The sequence below is a fragment of the Melospiza melodia genome, chromosome 14, assembly GCF_035770615.1.
Source record: "Melospiza melodia melodia isolate bMelMel2 chromosome 14, bMelMel2.pri, whole genome shotgun sequence".
In the NCBI taxonomy this organism is placed as follows: domain Eukaryota; kingdom Metazoa; phylum Chordata; class Aves; order Passeriformes; family Passerellidae; genus Melospiza; species Melospiza melodia.
Genome location: NC_086207.1, coordinates 13,876,063 through 13,897,362, shown reverse-complemented (window position 1 = coordinate 13,897,362; position 21,300 = coordinate 13,876,063). Strand labels below are relative to the sequence as shown.

Below are 21,300 nucleotides of genomic sequence, written 5' to 3'. Positions count from 1 at the left end.
GCGAAGGGGCGGCCGCCGCCGCTCACCGGCTCCTCGCTCCGGCGCCCGCCATGGCGGGGCCTCCGCCGCCCCTCCCGCCGGCCTTACCTGCGCTCCCCGCCGGGATCGTCCCGGGTCTTTCCCCCCGCCCGGCCCGGCGCCCGCTCCTCTCTCCCCCGCCCCACTTCCTCCTTCTGCCCCGAGCCCGGCGCCGCTCCGCTGCCCCGCTCTCCCTCAGCCCTGCCCGCCTCTCGGGGCCCGGCGGAGCCCGCCGCGCTCCCTCCGCCGCCGCCCTCAGGCGCGGGCCGGCCCGGACCCCCGGCCCCCCATTGTTGTCCGCGCCGCCGCCATCTTGAAATTGTTTTTCCCCTCCAGAGCCGAGTTGAGAATAAATGGGCGGAGCTTCCTGGGTGGGGGGCACGTCACGGCGCGCGGCGCGTCACGAGCCGTGACCGACGCCCCTCCCAGCCAATAGGAGGGCGCGGAGGCGCGAATTAAGCAGCGGAGGCGAGCTGGGGGCGGCGCTCGGCGCGGTTTAAAGGAACAGGTATGGAGGGGCGGAGCGTCGACGGCCCGGCCAATCAAGAGGCGGGAGGCGGGGCCGCGGGTGATTGACAGGGAGGGGCGGGCAGGAGCCCGGCCGCTGGAGCGGAGCCCGGCCCGGCCCGGCCCCGTGGCCCGGGCACCTCTGCGGAACCCGCTCGGCCCCGCAGTGACAAAAACCGCGAGACACGGGTCACCGCACCCTCACCCTGCTGAGGGCCGAGCCAGCTTTGCTAATTAGACAAACAAAGCCAACCAGATGTAAGTTTCTTTATTGATTAGTTTTTACATTTTTATTTTCAAGTTGCTTCTACAAGTACCTGTTTGAAATGGACATGAAATCACAGTAGTTGTGTCCAGCAACACTAAAAAAAAAAAAAAAAAAAACTAAAAGAAACCAAAACAAAAACCCAATCAACCAAAAACCCCTTTCACAAACCACGAGGCAAGAGGTTCACAAACCATCAGTTTGAGTTGAGCAGAGCAGTCACAAGCCCCACATCTGTACCCTCCTCAGTGGAGGAGCTGAGTTTGTGAGGGAGGAGTAAGGAAGGGGTAAGAAAAAACCATGGCCATGTACAAGCAGTCATTACTTGCAAGAAACCCTCCTCAGGTACAGGAGTCAATCTCAAAACCAGACATTCAGAGCAGAGCAGAGGCCACAGCCTCAAGCTGCGACAATCGAGTACTGAGGAAGGCAGCGAGGGGAGAGCACAGCCAGGGATGCTGCTGGCAGGGTTAGTGGGTTAGATGCACCCTGACCTAGCACTGCCCCTACCAACCACTGGCTCCAGCAGGAAAGCTGCTCTCTGCACTTCTGCCTTGTGTGTCAGAGCCCAGGGCTTTTGTTTGGATTCACCATTTTAGCCCAGCACTCCCCCCTTGTCAGATACAGCACCTCAAGCTCAGCATCCTTGTCCAGAGCTGCCACCCTTGGCTGCACAGGCACAAAAGGCCCAAATACACCTTCCAGGATCTGTAAGAGTTCCAAACACAGCTCACAGGTTACAGCCAGGTGGAGTTTCACAACTCTAAAAAACACAGCTATGCTTTATGTATATTGATAAGCAGGTAGCTGTATTTTTCCTCCAAGACTTTAAAAATTAGAGCAATTCTAAGGTCAAACTGAGGCACCCAAGCCAGAAAACAGGATAAAAAGTAACTTGTCTATCCATTTTGGAAAGTCTTCATTTATTGTAGTGATTATTTAAAGCATACACTATGGTATCAAAAAAAGCCATAACATGCAGACAGGACTTTTTCAGGAGAATTAGCAGAAGCAAATGTAGATTTACAATTAGCTTTAATATAATGCTATTCAAAAGCTGATAGCAGATCTCAAGTTCACTTTTGATGCTTTGAAAGAACATGTATGCACAGGGATTGTTTGGGAGTTTAAGGCAATTTGCATATTAAGATAAAAAACCATTAGATTAATTAATTTTTATGTTGTGCTCAAAACATTAGCTGAATTGAAACCATTTACATATACTTCATCTCAAAGGACTGAGAGTCATAAATAGCAGCTGCTCCTTGATAAAAATACAGTCCTGAGAACAAGCTAGTAGCAATGCTTAAGCTATGACATCTTCCATGTCAGAGTATAAGCTATTTTTGCAATAAGGAGCAGTATTGACCAGGTGTTCAACAGGCAAAGGCATTCTAAACATGCAATAGCTCCCAACAGAAGTCTGAAATTACTTCCAGTATCTTGCTTACAATAGTTTATTTGTACACTGCAGAGAGATCAAGAAATCCTGCTATGCATTTGTGATCACTAATATTTCAAACACAACAACCAAGGGATACAACATAAGGACAGGCAGCAAAAGGTGTTTTACAAAAAAAAAAAAAAAAAAACCAAAAAAAAAAACCAAACCCAAAACAAGAGTCTTTTAGTAATTGGTTAGATTGTTTGCAAGGTAATTGGAACACTCTTTCCCCCACAACCCCTGGGAACTATTCCACACACTATACCTATCATATGACCAAACAACACTGGAGTGTTTAAGTTCAGTGCAAGAAGAATAATTTCATGACATTTAATTTCATTCTAAACAAAGGCAAAAGTTTATCTACATAGACATCCAAATGCAAACATATTTGGTACAGTGTAATGAATTACATCCATCTCACCCTCAGAGGTAATGCTCTTGTAGTGCTCACCTGCATTCCACAAAAAAAAAAGGTGTTTGAAACAGTGTAGTATGGTAGACTCAACACTTTAAAAAAATTTATTCAGCTGGAATTGGAATTTCCTAACATTCACAATATAATTTAGAATGCACTTGTGACATGAAGAGCAGATAAAAGGACTTAAAACAGTTTCACATACCAGTTAGGAGATTCCACATGCTCCTTCCCCACCTACAATACTGACATCTTGGTTGTGGTTTTTTTCTTTTACAAATACTCACTTTAACTTGTCTACCTGCCTACCTCCCCCATTTCTACAGCAGACATACAGTGACAACAGTGAGAGGATATGGGACACTGTCCTACTCAGTGTTTGGACCCTGGAAAGGAGCAGGCCTAGCTATGAAATCGAGTTTGACAATGAGCTGAACGTGAAGTGCTTCAGCAGCTGAGGCAGAGCTGCCCTCAGGAAGAGCTGTGTCGTCACAGAGAGGAAAACACCGGTGGCTGAACAGAGAGCAAAGGGGGAAGTAGCCTAACCACACCTCCCCAGCAACCCTCAGCTTTACAAAAAGAGTTCAAGAACAAATAAACTTGGTTGTCTGCAAACTCTGCAGGATTAAATGCCACATTAAGATGACCCACTCCAAATCCTAGATTGTTTGTCAACATTTAACAGGGCTTTAGCCATGCACAGTATGCATATATTTTCTAGACTGCCTAACCCCTTCCTTCCACCCCTTCTTCCTCTTTCCCCTCCCCCCAAAAGAATGAAGTTGATTGATTAGAGAGTTTCACTACTGGTTCCCCCTACATCTCCCCCCAGCTGTCTTTTCTCTTGAGGGCAGGGGTGTTGTCAAATGCATTGACAACTTATCTTCAAACAATTACCAAATTTTCGGGGTATAAAGACATTGGTGCATTTAGGAATTTACATATTTGTAAAAAAAACTAGTTACAAAACTGCATTTTTATCACCTAGCACTTTCAAGATTCATTGTTATATTTCACTAATTAATATATTAAATTAAGCCAAGGTTTGAGACTGGAAAAATTCTACCAATCTACTTAACAACAGAAAAGAATATTTAAAACCAAAAATGAAAAGGTTAGTTATGTTACATTCCAAAATCCACAGCCCATTATATTAAATGCTTTCTTTCTACAGGAATGATGCTCTTTAAAACAGATGATTGCAAATATTTTACTGCTAGACACTCCATTACATTGGATCGTGTGACTGGAACCTGTGGATGGTGAAATCTTGAGGTTTGTCCAAGTTTCAATGTAAGGTGTCCAAGGTCCTCTCCCAGAACCATGTTTGAAAACAACAACAAAAAAAAGAAATCACAGATCAAGTTCTTATGACTTTTTTCAATCTTTCCTTGGCTTTCTGTTTCTGGGTGATCTATTCACAGTTTCCTCCTCCTGCAAGAAAGTAATTTGTGCAAACATCAATAAAACAAAATCTAAATATACCCTTCATAACTATTTTGAGAAAAATCTATGAAAAATAATCCACTTTCACTTTTACATTAGAATTCAGTTTTGGAAAGGATCTACTGCTTAAAGTACTTTGTAGCAAACAGGCAAGTTATTTGTTTTCAGTGGATGTACATTTGTTGGGAGTACTCAACAGCTTCTGCTGCTGGGAGAATCCCTTAACTCCAAGCAACACTCCACCCATTTTTGAGTCATTGTGCCAGTGTAGAGCACTCAAGGTCACATCCTGACTGCAATTGAAGCTGAGTAAGTTTTTTGCCTCAAGAAGCTGCCTTCCAACAGTCCCACTCCCCTCTCAAGGCAGGGTCTACAGCAGTGCCTTTAGCAGGGTGCCCAAGCGTGCTCATGTCAGCCACAGCAATTCCTATTCTTCAGGGAGATTAAGTTTTCTAAAGTTCTGAACTGGGAGGGAGGGTCACATGAGACAGGTTAACTTTTAACACTGCAGTAAGGCCTGTTCTACACAACCTAGGAAAGAAAATGCATAAGCTTCCTTCAAAGATTAGGCACTCTTACCTCTGATGCAGGTTTCCTGTCTTCCTCCTCCTCCTCTTCTTCTTCCTCTTGACTAGCACTTCCTAGATCAGCATCACTTTTCTGCTTCTCTTCAAGGGAAAATGGAAAAAAAAATTAAAATTACAAAAAAAAAAAACCCAAAACATTCTCCTACCTGACTTATTTTCAGTTCACCATTGGCTTTATTTCTTATCTGCCAATCCTGTTGGTTTATTCTATCAGGGAGAATACCACTCAGATTACCCAGTTTTCCTACCAAGCTTTTCGTCATTTGCATCCTCCTCTTCCTCCTCCTCTTCTTTTTCTCCTTTATCTTTTTCTTCTTCTTTCTCATCATCCACCACATCAGGCTGAGGAGCATCAGTCTTCTTGTATTCTGCAGCACTTGGCTGCTTCTGAAAGGCAATGACAAACCCAGGCAATTATTTGTGACATTCAGGCAGATTTTACTGAACATCCTATTAAACCTGAGGCTAATTATCAGAGGAAATGCATTTACCTTTCCAGAACAGCAGAAAAGGACAACAAGGAACACTGGCAAAGCCACAGTGAGGATGTAGACTACCCAGAGCCAGGGACGCTCTTCAGCAGCTGCCATCATCTGGCCCACAACACCAGGCTGTAAGACCAAAAGCACTGTCAAATTCCACCTCATACAGCAAGCTAGCAGCTCAATTTAACCTACAACATTTTCAAATAGGCTTTTTTGCAACTTTAAACATTGTATTTCAGACCTTAAAAAAAAAAAAAAAGAAAAAAAATATCAAGCTAACCTGCACAAGTACTTTTCCCATAGCTTATAAATGAGAATTGGGCTAAACAGTCCAAATATCAGAGCAAAATCTCAGAGGAGAGCAGTGAGTGCTCTCAGTTACTTATAGCAACCATTAACACACTGTAATTATTAATTGAGGCTCCCACCTGGTTTAGCAAAACCCTCAGCCTTAGCACATACAGCTTATATTGACAAAGGCTGAGAGAGAGAACAGCAGAGGTGCTTCTACTGTTCCACTCCACAGCACACAATTAAACCTTCCTCTCTCACCTCTGCAGCACCATCAGCTGCTTTTTTCAGTCCCCATCCATCACTGGCCCAATCATCAGCCACAGCTCTCTCAGTACAGATAATAAAGTTGTCAAAAAAGATGTCAGATGTCATGGACCATAACTCAAGCCCCACAGCACTGACAGGAGTCATCTTGAAAGGCTCCAAGTCTTCAAAAAAGTCTGGGTTTGGGATCTTTCTAGGTTTCCATATACCCTAGAAAAGACAAAACACTTTCAGCCTCATCTACTAGAAGACAAACTTTCGTTTTCAGCCCATTATGAATGGAGAGATGTAACAATCCATTGCACTTAATTACAACATCTACAGGTGCAACTCATCAGTCTTTGGGAATCAATACAAAGAAGTAATGCCTGGTAAGAAAGCACTTTGTCCACTTGAAACACAGAAAAATAGTGACTGCACTTGAACTTCTAATTACATCTGCTGAATCTGAATCATTCTGTTTTTTGTGAGAGAGATGCTTTATTGGCCACCAGCTTAAGCAATGAAAACACAAACCTGATAGTTCACGTTATCAATCATAGGAGGCTTCCATTTGCCTTTGTAGTTTGGATTGTCAATCATTGGGCGCTGCCAGGTACCACAGCCAGGAGCTGTCTCACACTTAGGATTTGCAATCTGAGGTGCCTCCCATTCACCATCCATATCTTCATCCCTGAAAAGGCAAACTCAGTTTTGAAGTCCACCCCTTGCCTTCATACAGAACATGACTCAGACAATGTCTGATTTCTGGGAAAATCTAAATTCCTATCACTAAATGAAGACACAAACTTTGCATAGCATAAGTCTGTAGATAAATATACTGCAGAAGAAACAAGGATTTCAAAGACTGTGAAGCACAGAAGATCAACAAAAGCCAGTCCCTGACCGCAGTCTCCCCCAGTGCCCCTTCCAAGCAGGTTCTACTTCAAGGTAAACATCCCTGCCCTGTTCTGCTTACAGTCACAGAAGAGTTGAAAAACGCAGAGGTGAATGCTGAACATGAGTCCTCAGACCACTGCCTTCTACTTTTGGAGAAAAACAGCCTGAACAGCAACTTCATCAGCAAGCAATAATGAACTGCAAATGTCAGTACCAAAGTCATGAAATAATTGCTGCCATTTGCAAGAGGTAGTAAACTTACCAATCTTCAGGTTTCTCAGCATCAGGGTCTGCTACATATTCTGGCTCATCATCCAGCCAGCCCTCTGGTTTCACAGCATTTTCATCTGCGATCTTTGCAGGAGCATCCTCATCCCTTGAGGGCAGAGCATTATGTGTTAGCACAGACAACACATAAGTTCTTAAGCCCAAGGCACAATTCTACAGACTTTGAACCAGCCCACTGCTCTAGACAGCCAGCCACCTTCCCTTCTGTCAGGGTGACTTCATGATTTCAGAAAGGAATTGCCTTGCAATCCTAACACACGTGCCTCATGGCATATCAAGGTGCCAATTGCAAAGTACTACTACTAATTTTGATCAAGACAAAATTATGGGGCTAAGGATTCCCTCAATTCCACCCTTCCAACACCCCTTACCAGTCATCTGGTTTAACAGCATCTGGGTCTGGGATTTTTGGTCTCTCATCCCAGTCCTCAGGCTTCTGGTCATTTGGGTCCTCAATCTCTCGGGGTGGATTCACAGGAGGTGACATATCATTCAGCAAATTCCCACTGTTGACAACTGTTTGATCAACCAGTATCTCAAAACTATTGTCAGGATTCAAGACTGTAAGGAAAAAAAGTTGATGTAGTCATTGCATGTACTACACAAAGCATGAGTCATAAAGCATCACTGTACAACCCAAGCTACCACCTACCCATCAACTGCTTTAAAGAACTGCTAAGAACCTTTGTCCTTACACCAAAGTACAACTACTGATGATGCACCACATCTCACTCTGTGAGAAGGCAGACTCCTGGCAGAAGTCCTACGTGTGTTAAAAGCATGGAGCTTTGTAAAGTGATTTAGCAGTTACCACAACAAGTTGACTTTGGCACAGGAAGTATTGCTTTAGTAGTAAGAATGTATATACTCACATTCTACTCCAGACTAAGACCTTCTACTACTGACTTAGAGGATTTTAATCTCACTTCTTTATCTACTCCTGTCTCTGTAGTAGGAAAAGACAGAGACACTCCTAAGTACTTCCTGAAAGATTTTGATGATAGCTAATATACTAGACACTATTTCAAGAACTCCTGAGTTTGTCTGGTACATGGACGCAGAAAAAAATACAAACAAAACTAAAACAAACTATGATGTCTCCACAGCTAAAGCTTAGCTTACCCCATGTTACCCAGAGGCAGCATTCAGGCAGTGTATACACGCTGATAATTATTACAAACATACTTAGTTCAAGTTACTTACAACTGCCCTGAAATTCAGTTTGTCCTTTAAGTATTACGTTGCATGACCTTTCTTACATGAATCAAGAGTTCCTGGAAGGATGAAATCAACCTTTGCACAGACAGTCAGTTTTTGTATTTAAAGCTTTCAAGCAGTTTTTAGTTGTATGGTGCATTGGGACAAATATTCACCTGTTCATCTGGCTCACTTTGAGCTTCTGGTGAAGAAGATGTAGTAATTATTAATATGCATAGTCAGCAGTCACCATACCTAGAGTATAAAGATGAGTCTTCTTATCAGTAAAGTAAGTCTTCAGATCTGCATCTGGGCGCTTTGCGTGCTTTTCCTCATATTTGCCAGTCTTTGGGTTTTTGTGCCGGAAGATGAAGTGCAATTTATAGTCCTCTCCACATTTGTCAGGGCCAAACATTATTGTATATGGAGTTTTGTCATGGAACTGATCCTATAAAACAACACAATAACTCCCTGCATTATCTTGAAATACAACTTCAGTCATTGTCTGGCATAAGAATTCCCAATTCATTAAAAACTATTCTGCAATGTGAATATCAAACCCATGAAGTCTCCATATTAAAGCTTATGTTCCTCATATAAGCCTCAAGAAAAAATAATGTGCTAAGAACTATCCCAGCTACTTAATTTTGCACCTTTGGGCTCCACTTTCCACGTGGAAAACACCAGCTACTCAGGTGTTATCCAAAATATTAGTGTGACACACTTAAACATTGTGGGTATCTCTACATTACAACAAAGTATTTTAAATGTTATTAATTACAAGTATCAGCTACTGGCTGTAATGAAAGGCTAGCAAGGCCACTGAGTTCCTTTCACACCAAGTGATAAGCAGCACTAAAAGTGAAGCAAAGCTGCATTTAGTGTACACTTATGAACTGGGGTATGCCTCAATCTATGCTCTAACTGGATATAATCATCATTGAGCTCTGCAAGTCCATTTGTTCTTGCTAATGTTATTGGAAAATTCAATGCACATATGAAACTGATCAGGCAGCCAAGCTGTGTTCTGGGTGTTTGTGGTTGTTTTGGAGATTTTTTAATAGTTTGGAAACTGTATTAATAATACAACTCCAATGAGACTGCACAAAAAAAGAAGGATGGATAACAAGTCATAAAAGGAAAATGGCTAAAGTAAACCCATAGGCTAGAAGAGCCCACACAAGGTTACCCAGCAGTTCAGCTTTGTCTGAACAGGCTAAACCACTTCAGTGAGAGGACAAAATGCAGCCCTTGGGCCTTAGGAGCTGGCCACTCTACTAAGCACCTCCTTTTTCATTCTAGAACCCAGGGAAATCTGAAGTACTGCAGAGTTTGGCAAAGGTCTACAACTGCTCAGCTATTAGGGAACTTCAGTTTCCACTCAAGAGGCCGTCACATTTCAGTACTTATCCTCTCCAACTGAAAGCACTGGGAAAATGCTGAGTGCAAAGTACTTGGGCAATCAGGCCCCACCGCCTTCACTAAAAAGGTTTCTTCAGAAAGAAGCAAAGTGAAAAAACTTCAAGTTCTTTCCCAGCTAATACCCAAAAGTAGGAGCATTACTCACCAGGTTCAGCTCAGGGGTTTTTGAAAGCAATTTCACATAGGCCCCACCACACTCTATTCCATTTTGGAAGTTTACTTCATACCTAATTTTAGTTTTGGATAGAAGAGGGGAGAGCACATGTTATACATGAGGAAAAATTATTTTTGCAATACACAATTACAATTTTGTCAGTACAAATTAACAGTAACACTGTTTTGTTGTTGTTTGCTTTAAATCATTTATCCAGTGAATATTAAAGATACCATCATATAGATACATATAGAAAAAAGGACTAAGAAAATATTCACAAGAGTCTGAGAAACAGTTTAAAAATTGAAGATTTATAAGAATTAACCTGACAGAAGAGATTAAAGAAATTGAGTGCTGGCCTAAACAATAATGACCTAGAAGTAGAGAGGAAGAATAAAAAGCTTTCAACAGGGATTGAGGCAAACCAATTATTTTCCCAACAACTACTACAGTAGGCAGACAACTCAGTTTGCAGGACTCAAAGCAAAAACAATTGGATTTTAGGAGAAGCCCCTTTAGGGTTATAAGCATACAACAGTATTTAGGGATGCCAAGGAGTCTGAAAAAGGCAAAACATCTCTGTCAGGAATAAGCTAAGTATGCTTGATCCTCTCACAATGCCAGCAGCTGGAGTGAATGACCACTGGGCTTTATTTTTAGCCTAGTATTTTGAGCCAAAATTAAACAGTGCAAAGCAAAGTGACCAATTCATTATCTTGTGCAAATACAAATCAATTTATTCTTTGTTTAAAATTGATAACATCACTAATAGTGCACAACTCAACTGTCCTCACTGAATTATGTTTTTCCCCTGACTTGTTAGTCTCAGATACATGCAAGGAGATTCTTCTGCAATAGTTGTGACCTATGTAAGGTGTTCATCTTCCATGGCATGGCAAACGAACTAAGACACAGGAAGGAGGAAACAAATGCATCTTTACCCCTCTGTCCACTTCTCCTCAGAAACAGGGGGCAGTTTACTGTAGAAGAAAGTGCCCTGACCTACTTACAGGCCAGCATTCTTTCAAAAGGACAAGGACTTCCACAATTAGCAGTACAAAAGTCAGTTGCCTGACCTTGTTACCACAATTAAATCAAGTCAACTGAAGCCACAAGACAGGTTACCAAGACTCGTTTGCAGAGACTTCCAGGCTTCAGAAGGACCCATGCTGTTACTAACTCCCCACTTTGGGAAGCTGGGTTACTATTTTACTCTTACTCAAAACAGTGTAATAATATGTTACAACATCTGGTGTCATCTAGACCCCCAGTCAACAAAAGCTCAGTTATGGAATTAACCTCAGCTTGCTATCATGTCACCCTGGGATCAACAGAACATCAAATTATTCTTTACTTACTGTATAATAAGGGGTTTGGAATCAAACACAAATGGCTTGGAAAGTTTGGAGGAAATTGCATGATGCTTGGCTCGGGTCACCATTACCAGCCCTTTGTCTCCTGGAAGCTTCGTTTCCTTCATGTCTTGGACTTCCCACTTACCTGGGGAGGAAATTGATCAAACACTCATTTATCTCAACATTTCTGAATGGATATTTTCTTTAAATGAGAACTACATTTTATATTATTAGCCAAGCAACATCCCTCTCATTTTCTTCAGTGAATATAATTTTAGCTGAGAAACAGAAAAGACAGACTTGCACCTCTTTTTCATACATGACAAACAGCATCAGAAACATTTATCATTCAAAACCTGGGTTGGACTCACCATCATATTTGGCAATCTCATCATCTGTATCATCTTTCTTGGCTCTGGAAAGGACCCATCTAGAAGACAGACACTCAATGGTTAAAAAACTGTAAAAATCACACACTAAAAATCCTGCCCTTAAGATAAGGTAGCCCTTGCTGTCTCATGACTACACCCCAGAATCTTGATCCCCTGAAGAGTTCTGTTTCCAAGCCCACAAACTTTTCTATGTTTGCTACTTCCCAGCCCAAGGTAGGACCATGGCCTCATGAGCAAGTACCTCACTCCTGTAAAAAAAACCAAAACAGAAGCAGCACCTTACCATCCTCACATCACCTCAGGAAAGTAAAAAAGCCACATGTAATGGCCTCACCTCCCCTTTATTACCAGAACTTAAGGAAATATGGTTTAACCCAGCATCTGAACACCTAGCCTCAAAAAGTCATTACTGTAAGCCCAACTGAACAGGGGCCCTTTAATTTAGTTTTGAATAACAAAAGTTCTTGTATTATTCATAGTTCTTGTATTATTCTTGTATTATATTCCCTCCTTGCAGGGAGGGTTTCATTGCCTTTCACCAACATTTTACACTATTTGCTGTACCAAATCATCCTTCAGATTATACTCACCCCTCCAGAGTTCCTTTATCAAAAGATTCCACAAAATACACTTCACCAGTTGGGACAGGGGGCCTGTAAGTAACCTATTGGAAAAGGGAGGCATTTATGCACCTTTCAGGACACATCCTTTATTCTACAGAAATACAGGCATGTAAAGCTCACACTCCTTCCTACATTCAAGTGCAGCTCACCTGGACATTCTTGAAGCATAAACACAGAAATTACATAAATATTGCTGCCTGTGCCAAGTTGTTGTGCTCTTGTCTGCAACAAAACCTCAAGTATATACCTAACTGGAAATTTTAGCAATGACTCCTGATATCAGATGTATCCTTGAAATCCGTGATGTAAGTCTTCTGGAAGAACATGAGGGACATGAAAACAGGAACAAAGCAGCCAACCTTAATTCTAAGCCCTACTCCTAGATAACATCTTTTATAACATTACAACAGGCTAAGAAAATAAAGACAACTCTGATCAGACTCCCATTAACCAAAACCCAAGCACTAATTCAATTGTTAAAAGGAATTCTATGTCAAACCTTTGGAGCTGGAGGAGCACTGCTTGTTTCAGACTTTGATTCTTCTACATCCTCAATACCATCATCCAAGTCATCCTCAATATCAACTACATCATCAGCATCATTGTCTTCATCTGTATCATGTGCCTGGAGAACAAGGATCCCGAGGGCCAGCAGGGTCACACACAGCAGCCATTTCAGCTCCATGTTCTGAATAAACAGGACAAGCAAAGTGGTGAAGCCAGCACTGCACACAGAGCCACACGAGGCTTCTCAGTACAAATCAGAGCATCCAAGGCAACAGGTGAAGTGCAAACTTCTCTCTCCAGCTCTGTTATTTACAGCATCTGCCTGAGACAGCTCTAAAAGCTGGGAAAGAACACAACACAAAGCTAAGTATTTAATATCAAACAGATATTAACTCAGTGGAGAACCACATGTACACGTTCTGCAGATCATGCAGAAGTGTCATAATTTTGCTCTTACACTGTCACAGCCCACAAGCAGGACAGCAGACACACACATGCCACCATAACATATGTGGCTGTAAAAGCCTAAAAAGAAAAACTATTTCATGCTTATGAAGGACTTTAAATACACCATGCAGAAACTCAAGCTTCCATTCAGTCCAGAAATTGGAATAAAATTTTCTATTTTATTCAAAAATAGTAATTTTTCAGAGTATTCAATCTTCATATCCTGTTCAATATATTTTTTATCCTTTTAAATGCAGAGCTCTGGTGTTTTCAATAATCAAACCCCTTCCCCAGGCTTTATTGTAGAATTACTGCCAACAGTCATTGCTACTACTGGCAGATGCCTACAAGCAGTTGAAGCTCCTGGAAACTTCCACTTGAATCAATTCCCTTCTCTCAATTTCTAATTTAACAAGATGACCAAGGAAAGAGTAGCTGTTAACTGGAGCCTTACAGAATTAAAATACCACACCTAAACTAATTCATAAAGTGCTCAGCACATTGTCACACCTAAAACAGGATAGATAATGGCAAGCTGTAGCTTAAAATACCTTGTAAGTAAAATGGGTTTCAATTTGACTTTCCTCCTAGAAAAGCGACAAGATCACTGCCTCTTTAGGTTGATACAGAAGGCAACATTCCCAGAACCCTGCTCAGTTTTATCTGCACAAAACCCTCACAACAACAACCTGTGCCTTGCTCATCTTTTCTCCTTTGAATCCCACTCCAAATTTTCCTCCAAAAACCAGAGGTATAACTGAGACTGAACTTTTTTTGAAAAGAAGCATAAAACCAAACATCCCCTCCCTCCTTCCCTTACACTCCTACCTCGCACTGCAGCCCCGCAGACTTTCAAACACAACTCAAGCAGAGTTAACAGTGCCTGTAGGGGTTTGAGATCATGCTAGGAAACAAACTTTCAACTTTCCAATGCACGTTTAGGCAACTTAAAGAGTTCACACTCCCAAAAGCTTATCAGCATTATCCAATTTTCCAAGACTACGCTGCATACTAGATCTACCATTCTTAGATTATTCTTTAACTTACTGCTAATGACAGAGGATTTAAAAACTTTATACCTGTGGTTTTATAACTACAACAAAATTGTATTTTAAAGACTTAAGCAGAGGTCATGCCCAGCTTGTCACTACAGGAACATGCAAGTGCAGCCAGTTTTCCAACAATAGTGATGGCCTTGAGGATTATGGTCCAAATACTGGATCTCCCCCTCTGGGGGAGCAGAGACCTCCCCCACTCGGTTCAGGCAACTGCACCCAAACACCTCTGAGCCAAAAAGGACAATCATTCCAGAAGGAATAGCTGACAAAAACTTCCAAGGGCTGTTATATATGAGCAAAGCTTGTTTGCTTAATGCACAGTGTGCAGCCAAAACTGAAAATAGTTTCAGACCTCAAAACAGCTCTTATTAGTGTGAGAGCCACAACACAAAACCAAGGACTGAAAAGGGTCAAGCAGACATCAGTACCCTTGGAGCTGCAAATTCTTCTTGCACAGATAATGTGTTCTTTGAATAAACTCATATCCAGCAGCATAAGAGCAATACAGAAACAAGAGCCTGAAGCTTCATCTTTAAAAGTGATCTTCAGAACTCTGGATGTGCCCCATGTGACTGAAGTAACCATGGATGAAATGGCACAAAAACATCATTCCATGGAAAGGGTTTCATTTTGTCTTACTTTACCAATAGGGCCTCACTAAATATTTTTAAAATAGAACTAAATTCAGGAAGATAATACAGTTTTATAACTGCTTTCAAATAATACTATGCAGATAGAATGAGCATGTCAGGATTTGGAAAGTGATATGACAAAGTTAATCTTAAAAATATACCAACGTTAAAAATGAGCCAATTCTCTCCTTTCCTAAAAGGAAGGAGTTTCTGCACCCCTCCTCCCAACCTGGTGCAAAGGGTATTAACAGTTTAGCATGGAAGTAATCCTTTAAGTAATCTCACCAGTAGCCAACCAGCACGAAAGTTTTGATGAAGGAATTAAATCATCCCCCACAACTTTCCTGCCAGTACTGACTCCATATGTAATAATTACCTACTCCACAATCCCACCTCAACTACAACCCTTTGAAAATATTTGTCAGCAGCAAATGGACTTTGGTAAATACTCAGACCCAAGTGGCAAAGGCACGTGGCCTCAGAAATTCTTCTGTCAAAGCATCTTAGTGAAAGCAGACAATTCTGCCAGGGCCCACACAGCATGGCAGAATGCTGCTGCATGTGGGTGCTCCTGACACAGCCACAGGTATCCACCCTGCTACACTGAGCATCTAATGCTCTGTCTGAACTGCAGGCCTTGCTGAACCTCATTTCAAGGAAGAAGTATTTCATGGTCAACTTACCAAGGAAGCTTCATCACCCCTCACCAAAAAAAAAAAGAAAGCTAAAAAGTCTGAAGAGAAGCTAATCCAGTTTCATGTCCTTACCTCTTTACAATCATTGGCAAGCAGTTGCACAAGTTTATATCTCTGCAGAAAGCTGCTTAGAACATTTCCTACACATTAAATCAGTCCTAAATTCAACATAAGCTACCATTCATATACCTTGAGTACAGGCTGATAGCTTCTTCTGCAACCTGCCAGTTATCATGCCAAATTCCTTATTCTGTTTAACCTGAAACAATACAAAAAACTGGCTAAATTATAGGAAAAAAAAAGGCACTATGTTCTCAGAAGAGCAATTTAAGTGAGGCACACAATTTCGATATTTAAAAAGCTATTTCTATCCATAATGGATGTACTGCTACAGGAAAAAATTTCAAATTCACTTTACACAATCCTTAGGGACACAACATAAACACAATTATGCCCTAGTAAATTAGGTTATTCCTAAATAGAAGAGGAAGGGAGGGGGAGAGAGATACAACTCAGGTTTTACACAAAACAGGCATAAATCAATTTTTCAGTAGAACTTTAGGTTGCTGGCAACTACAGGTGTTCAGTTGGCCACCTCATAGTCTAACCTTCAGACACTCTCACCTACTCTATTATGATCTGACTTCTTCCTTAAATTTCCAAGCAATTTCCATCCTTGGCCATTTTTTACTCTGCCTGCATCTCCCTTCTTCAGGTTAAACTGTGCAGCATTTCTGCAGGTTGGTGCATTTCTGACCATGCAATTGCCAAAAGCCATTAACAAAGGAACACTTTCATAACAGGTGAGAGCTTCTGACGTCTCCATTCTACTTCAGCGTAACCACCACTTTCACCATAACAACGTTTCAAGGCAGAGATAACTCCATGTACTTTTTTTTCTTCAGTCACTTACAGACATTGGCACACCACTGAGGTTGAAGGGGAAGCTACTGCAATCCCAGGGTTTGAGACTGTCAGTGCTGCAGATGACTTGTTCTCTCTGCACACACCCATGGCCAGCTTCTACCCCAGAAAACTTCCGAGCTGACATTTGAGCACCTGGGAGCCAAAAGGCTGAAACATTTCACCCCAGTATTTGTAAGATCTATAGCAGAGTGCTGGAAAGAGTCTCCTCAAACACCTGCACTACAGACTTTTCACAAAGTAAAATCAAAACTAAACTGGAGTGAAATTCAGAAACAGATTCAGGATCTTACCCCAAAAGCACAACTCCTACCATGTAGGACTAAGTGATTGCTACCTTTGGAGTTCAAGGCTTTCAAGAGAGTCATGTATCTTCAAAGATTAATTTTTATTTAGAATTCCCCCTTTTCTGGGCATAAAGGAAAAAGTTCTTCTTTATTACTGGTACAACACTGGAAGCACTCATACAACAGACAGTTGTCACTATTCTCCCTAACATACATGTCCCCTGGAAGAGAGTGAAATTGCCCATAGGAAGGATCTTCAAGCCCTCTGTTATCACTCTCCCAGAACATACTGTTTAGTAACTTCCCTGTCAGGTCAAACAGAGCCTGCAAAACCAGTTTAATCATCTCCTTGGTTACTAATCTATTTCAGTGGTTCATCAAGCCAGTTCTTAATACAGAATATTTCAGAATGCATAACTACATTTGAATGGCTACTGGCTATCTGGTTTACTACTCGCTCTTTTAAAAAATAATTCAAGAGTCAGACTAAATAGATCCTATGAAAACAAGACACTTACTACAAACAACACCTATGCAATTTAACTGGATGAGCATCAGTGGTTTCTCTTTCAGCAGTACCTGAAGTCTCAGCTGAGTGACTCAAGCAAAGTCAGAACAAATCCCGCTAGCAAAGTCCTGTGCTCCCAGCACTGGGTTCCAGTGTGGCATTCACAGCAGAAGCACACCAGTGAAAACAAGCACAAGGCCTCATGCAAGGCAAAAATTGGGGAAGAAAAATTTAAAGTCAACATAAAGATGATTCATCACAACACAAAAATAATTGCAAGGAGAAAGAACAGAAAGGCTGAGACACAGATATACATTTTCCCTCTCAAATGAGGGTTCTGTGGTTTTGAGCAAAGGCTCAGTCACCCCACTTGGCATTTCCTAGAGTCAGAACTACTGAAGAGCAGAGGAAATCTCTTCTGCATCTCACAATCCCTCTGCCTTGCACATCCTGCCTCCTGTGCGGTGCCAGGGTAACTGTTTACACAGGCTCATGATGAACCAGCCGCTGGTTTAAGATGGCTCCAAGTCCTTCTGCCTTCTGTTATTTTAACCCTGAATCAATACCACAGGCCAACCCAGCAGCAACAGCAAAAAGAGATGTAGCAGTACCAGTGAAAGTAAGTAGCCATGGATAGAGGAACTAAAGCTGTTGGCAGCAGAGCCAGCTCAATACCACAGTTTCAAGTGCAGGTCTGTGACCTGCACCTGCCTGATCTTTAGGCAGATTTGGGGGATGGACACCATGGTGAAGCTGAAAACTGTGGCCAAATATTGTAATTTCAACAGCCAGTACAGTGCCTCAGCACCCCTCTAAAGGGGATATAATAAAATTATGTTCATGTATATACAACAATTCATAATGCAGACAACACTCTTTCCTCTGAAATACTGTTTTTCAGCTGGACAGCTTCCAGTATTGTGAAGGTTCTGCCTTAAACATCATAACTCAAAGAACAGCAGACAAGCCTCAATAAAACCACTTTACTAACAAGAGAAGAGAGGCAAGAACTCTCCACACTCTCCATGGTGGTGGTTTACCTTCCTACACCCCCCCTTTTTTTTTCCCTTCAGTAAGGAGTGGCTGGGATATATTTCTACATGAGCAAGAAGTCTCTTGGAAAGGATTAGCCAAACCTCTCTTGGGGATCCCCACAAAAAAGCTGCCTCCTGTTTGGGTTGTAGAGAGCACAAACCAGGCAAGGGATTAGGTGTGAAAAGGGACAGCAACAAAGCTTGCTTTTAATAGGCATTTCAAATATGCCAGTTTCTAAAAATAATGTACAACAGTGCAGATCCAGTACAGAAGCAAAAAGCAGATACTGTTTGTCAGCACAGATATCCTTCCTGCAGAACTGCAAGTCCTTGGAGGGTAAGACAGAACCATGAGGCTTTTTGACCTCATAAAACAGATGGGCTGCTGGGAAAATTATATTAGTGGGGGCAGATCTGGAGGGACCTCAAGATCTTTGGGACCATCACACCTAGAAATCAATTCAAGTTTGCCCTGCTACAGAACTGATTCCAGCAAGAACAGGCTGCCACCATGATTACTACCAGAAGCAGAAACTCAAAGGCCAGACAAAGAAGTAAAAGATGGAGCTAAGGACAAGACTCAGTGCATTCTCTGTAAAGGATTTATTCATTTATTCAGGGGGAAGTGCTACAGCACACCAAATGAGAGGGTAAACTGATGGAATTTCAAAACTTTCTTACTATTTTACACTAGATTCCCTCCTAGGAGGGCAGTTGCTCCCAAAAAGATACACAAGTATCTTCTTCATAATGTTTTTTTAAACTAGAAATACTACAAGTTAATACAAACACAAAGTTTTACTCGGACCTTTTCCCAATTTAATTGTTTTGCATAAGCCCATCAAATACAGCTAAATTAAGAATAAAGTGGTCTTTGAAGTCAGGAACCTCAGTGTGAACGTAGAGTAATATATACACCAACCTATATTTAACCATTATTTTATCTGCATTAGCTCATACATTATTATAGTTCTGCTATCTCTTTGCAGTACTTTAGCAACAACCAAAATCACAACGTGCAAGACTGCCCCATAAAACCCATGTGATAACCATGCTTACTTGACAACGTGAAGTCAACACACTACATTTAGAAATACACTACGTGCCTAGAGACCAGTATTCAGACATCTAACATACTCTAAATAAGTTCCAGAAAGAGTTTTCCAAGATGATCTGCAGAAGCTCTGCAGCATTAATTATGTCAACATTGATCATCTTGAGGTCTGGACCTTTTACCATTACTACTGCCATTAATACATGTCCATTTCCCCTCACAACCAAATCACCAGCAGCATTTCTCTTTCTGTAGCCTAGAAAGTTCTGAATCAGAAACCTGAATGTGAAAGTTCACACTACAGAATCAGTACGGATAAGAAAGCAGTGTACTGTACATGCTTTAATCCAAAGGTGTGGGGGCTTTTGTATTTTAAAAGCACACAACACAATCTTCAGCCAGAAATGAGAAATGAGATCTCATTTATACACTATTTTAAAGACACCCAATGCGAACGATATTTGGGGGTCAAAAATCAAAGCAGGCATTTCGATTCCTTTAAATTCTCAGGTCTTCCTGCTGCAGATTCCTCGCCTGCACTTCACCTGTTGGGACTCCAGCTCCGCGCCATGAGCTCCCCCCTTCCAGAGGCTTCTCCTTCCCCTCGCACAGCCCCAGCCAGGCCCGCGCCGTGCTCTGCACCCACCCCCGACCGCCCTTTGCGGGGCTTCACGGGGAGCACGTTCCAGATTATTTCCGACACGGAACACGCAGCCAGATAAACCTAAACCCTCCCGGTCCCAACACGCGGCCCCGGCGCCCGGAGCGGCGCTCCCAGAACTTACCAGAAGAGCCGCCGCTCCCCCCAGGCCGCTCCGAGCCCTGCGGGTGCCGGGCGGGACCCGGCGCCGCCGCCGCAGCCCCGCGCCCGCCCCCGGCCTCAGGGGCCTCCCCGGGCCGTCCCTCCCGCCCCGACTCCGGGGGGTCCCCGCCTCCTCCCACCCCCGGCATGGGGCCGGGACCACGCACGGGCCGCCCACCCCCCAGGGCCCAGCAGCGCCCCGCCGCACGCCCCACGACAGGCCGGGCTCCCCCACCGCCTCACGCCGCGGGCGGGTCCGTTCCCCGCTCCCCCGCCCCGATATTCCGGAGCCGCAGCGGCTGTGAGGGAGGCCACGGACGGACAGACGGACAGACAGACACACTCACCCTCCGCCGCCCCGGCCACCGCCGCCGGGCTCCCCTCACCTCCGTCACGTGCCCGCGCGCCCGCCGCCGCCCGCCTATCTGCCGCGCGCCAGCCCCACCCCCGCCTCACGGCGCTCAGCCTCTGCCATTGGCGCACAGCGCGCCCGTCCGCCCGCCCAGCCATCAGATTTGCGCTCTGATTGGCTGATATAACCGCCGATCAACATACGGCCCGCCTCTAAACACGCCCCCAACGGCGCTGCCCTTCGTGGAGCGCTGTCATTGGTCGGCGGGGTTGCAGGAAGTGCCAGCTGATTGGCTGGTTGCGGGCAGGCCGTTGGGATGTGGGCGGGGTCCCAACGGGTGTCGGTCCAGGGGCGCTGCGGAGGCTGCCGGGGCTTTGCGGGCGGCAGGGGGCGGCAGGGGGCGGCAGGGGGCGGCAGGGGGCGGCAGGGGGCGGCAGGGGGCGGCAGGGGGCGGGGACAGCCCCTCACGCCCTCCCCGCGCCCCCCCATCCCCTCACGCCCCTCACCCTCCGGCCCATAAAATAACGCTGTATTAAACAGCAGAGCCATCTTTTTGTCTTCTCATTCCTTACAAAGGGTATTCAGATTTTCTTGCCTATTCAGTGTATCCCGTGGTTCTTTTCCTCAATTACAAGCCGAGGGTTTAATAAAATAGTGAACAGTGACACAGACTCCCGCGTGTTCAGAACATGGCAGCGCTGCTCAGCAGCTGCTTGCCCAAAGGCTTTGTGCAATTCCAGAACCTTTAACCTGTGCTCTATTTTGAAAATGAAAGTACCGTAGTTTTGTAGAGGTGAAATACTGTGTAAATGTTGAATGTTTGCACATCGAATCATTAAAGAAACACAGGGAAATACAGAAAAAGTATCCTTGGTGGGCCAATGGGACAGACAGGCCGAAGGTGATGCCGGGTTTGATGGGACCATGTGAACGAGGTCAAGATTAAACTTGAGGAGTTTCCA

At 43.4% G+C, this 21,300-nt stretch overlaps 1 protein-coding gene across 2 annotated transcripts; it reads right to left on the bottom strand.

Annotated features, from left to right (window-relative positions):
• Nucleotides 1-1,681: 1,681 nt before the first annotated feature.
• Nucleotides 1,682-20,400, bottom strand: CANX (calnexin). 2 transcript variants are annotated; one of them, XM_063168807.1, is made up of 16 exons: nt 20,334-20,348; nt 15,567-15,636; nt 12,538-12,726; nt 12,006-12,079; nt 11,395-11,453; nt 11,027-11,168; nt 9,660-9,741; nt 8,348-8,540; nt 7,267-7,456; nt 6,870-6,983; nt 6,245-6,401; nt 5,723-5,938; nt 5,177-5,296; nt 4,934-5,072; nt 4,678-4,766; nt 1,682-4,086 (listed from the first exon to the last, which is right to left on the bottom strand). In XM_063168807.1, exons 3-16 carry the CDS (start codon nt 12,721-12,723, stop codon nt 4,033-4,035), a joined length of 1,815 nt encoding a protein of 604 aa, XP_063024877.1. In that variant the 5' UTR covers nt 12,724-12,726; nt 15,567-15,636; nt 20,334-20,348; the 3' UTR covers nt 1,682-4,032. The 2 variants fall into 2 exon arrangements, with proteins under 2 accessions (XP_063024877.1, XP_063024878.1); XM_063168808.1 differs by lacking the exon at nt 15,567-15,636 and having other exon boundaries at nt 20,334-20,400.
• Nucleotides 20,401-21,300: the final 900 nt, after the last annotated feature.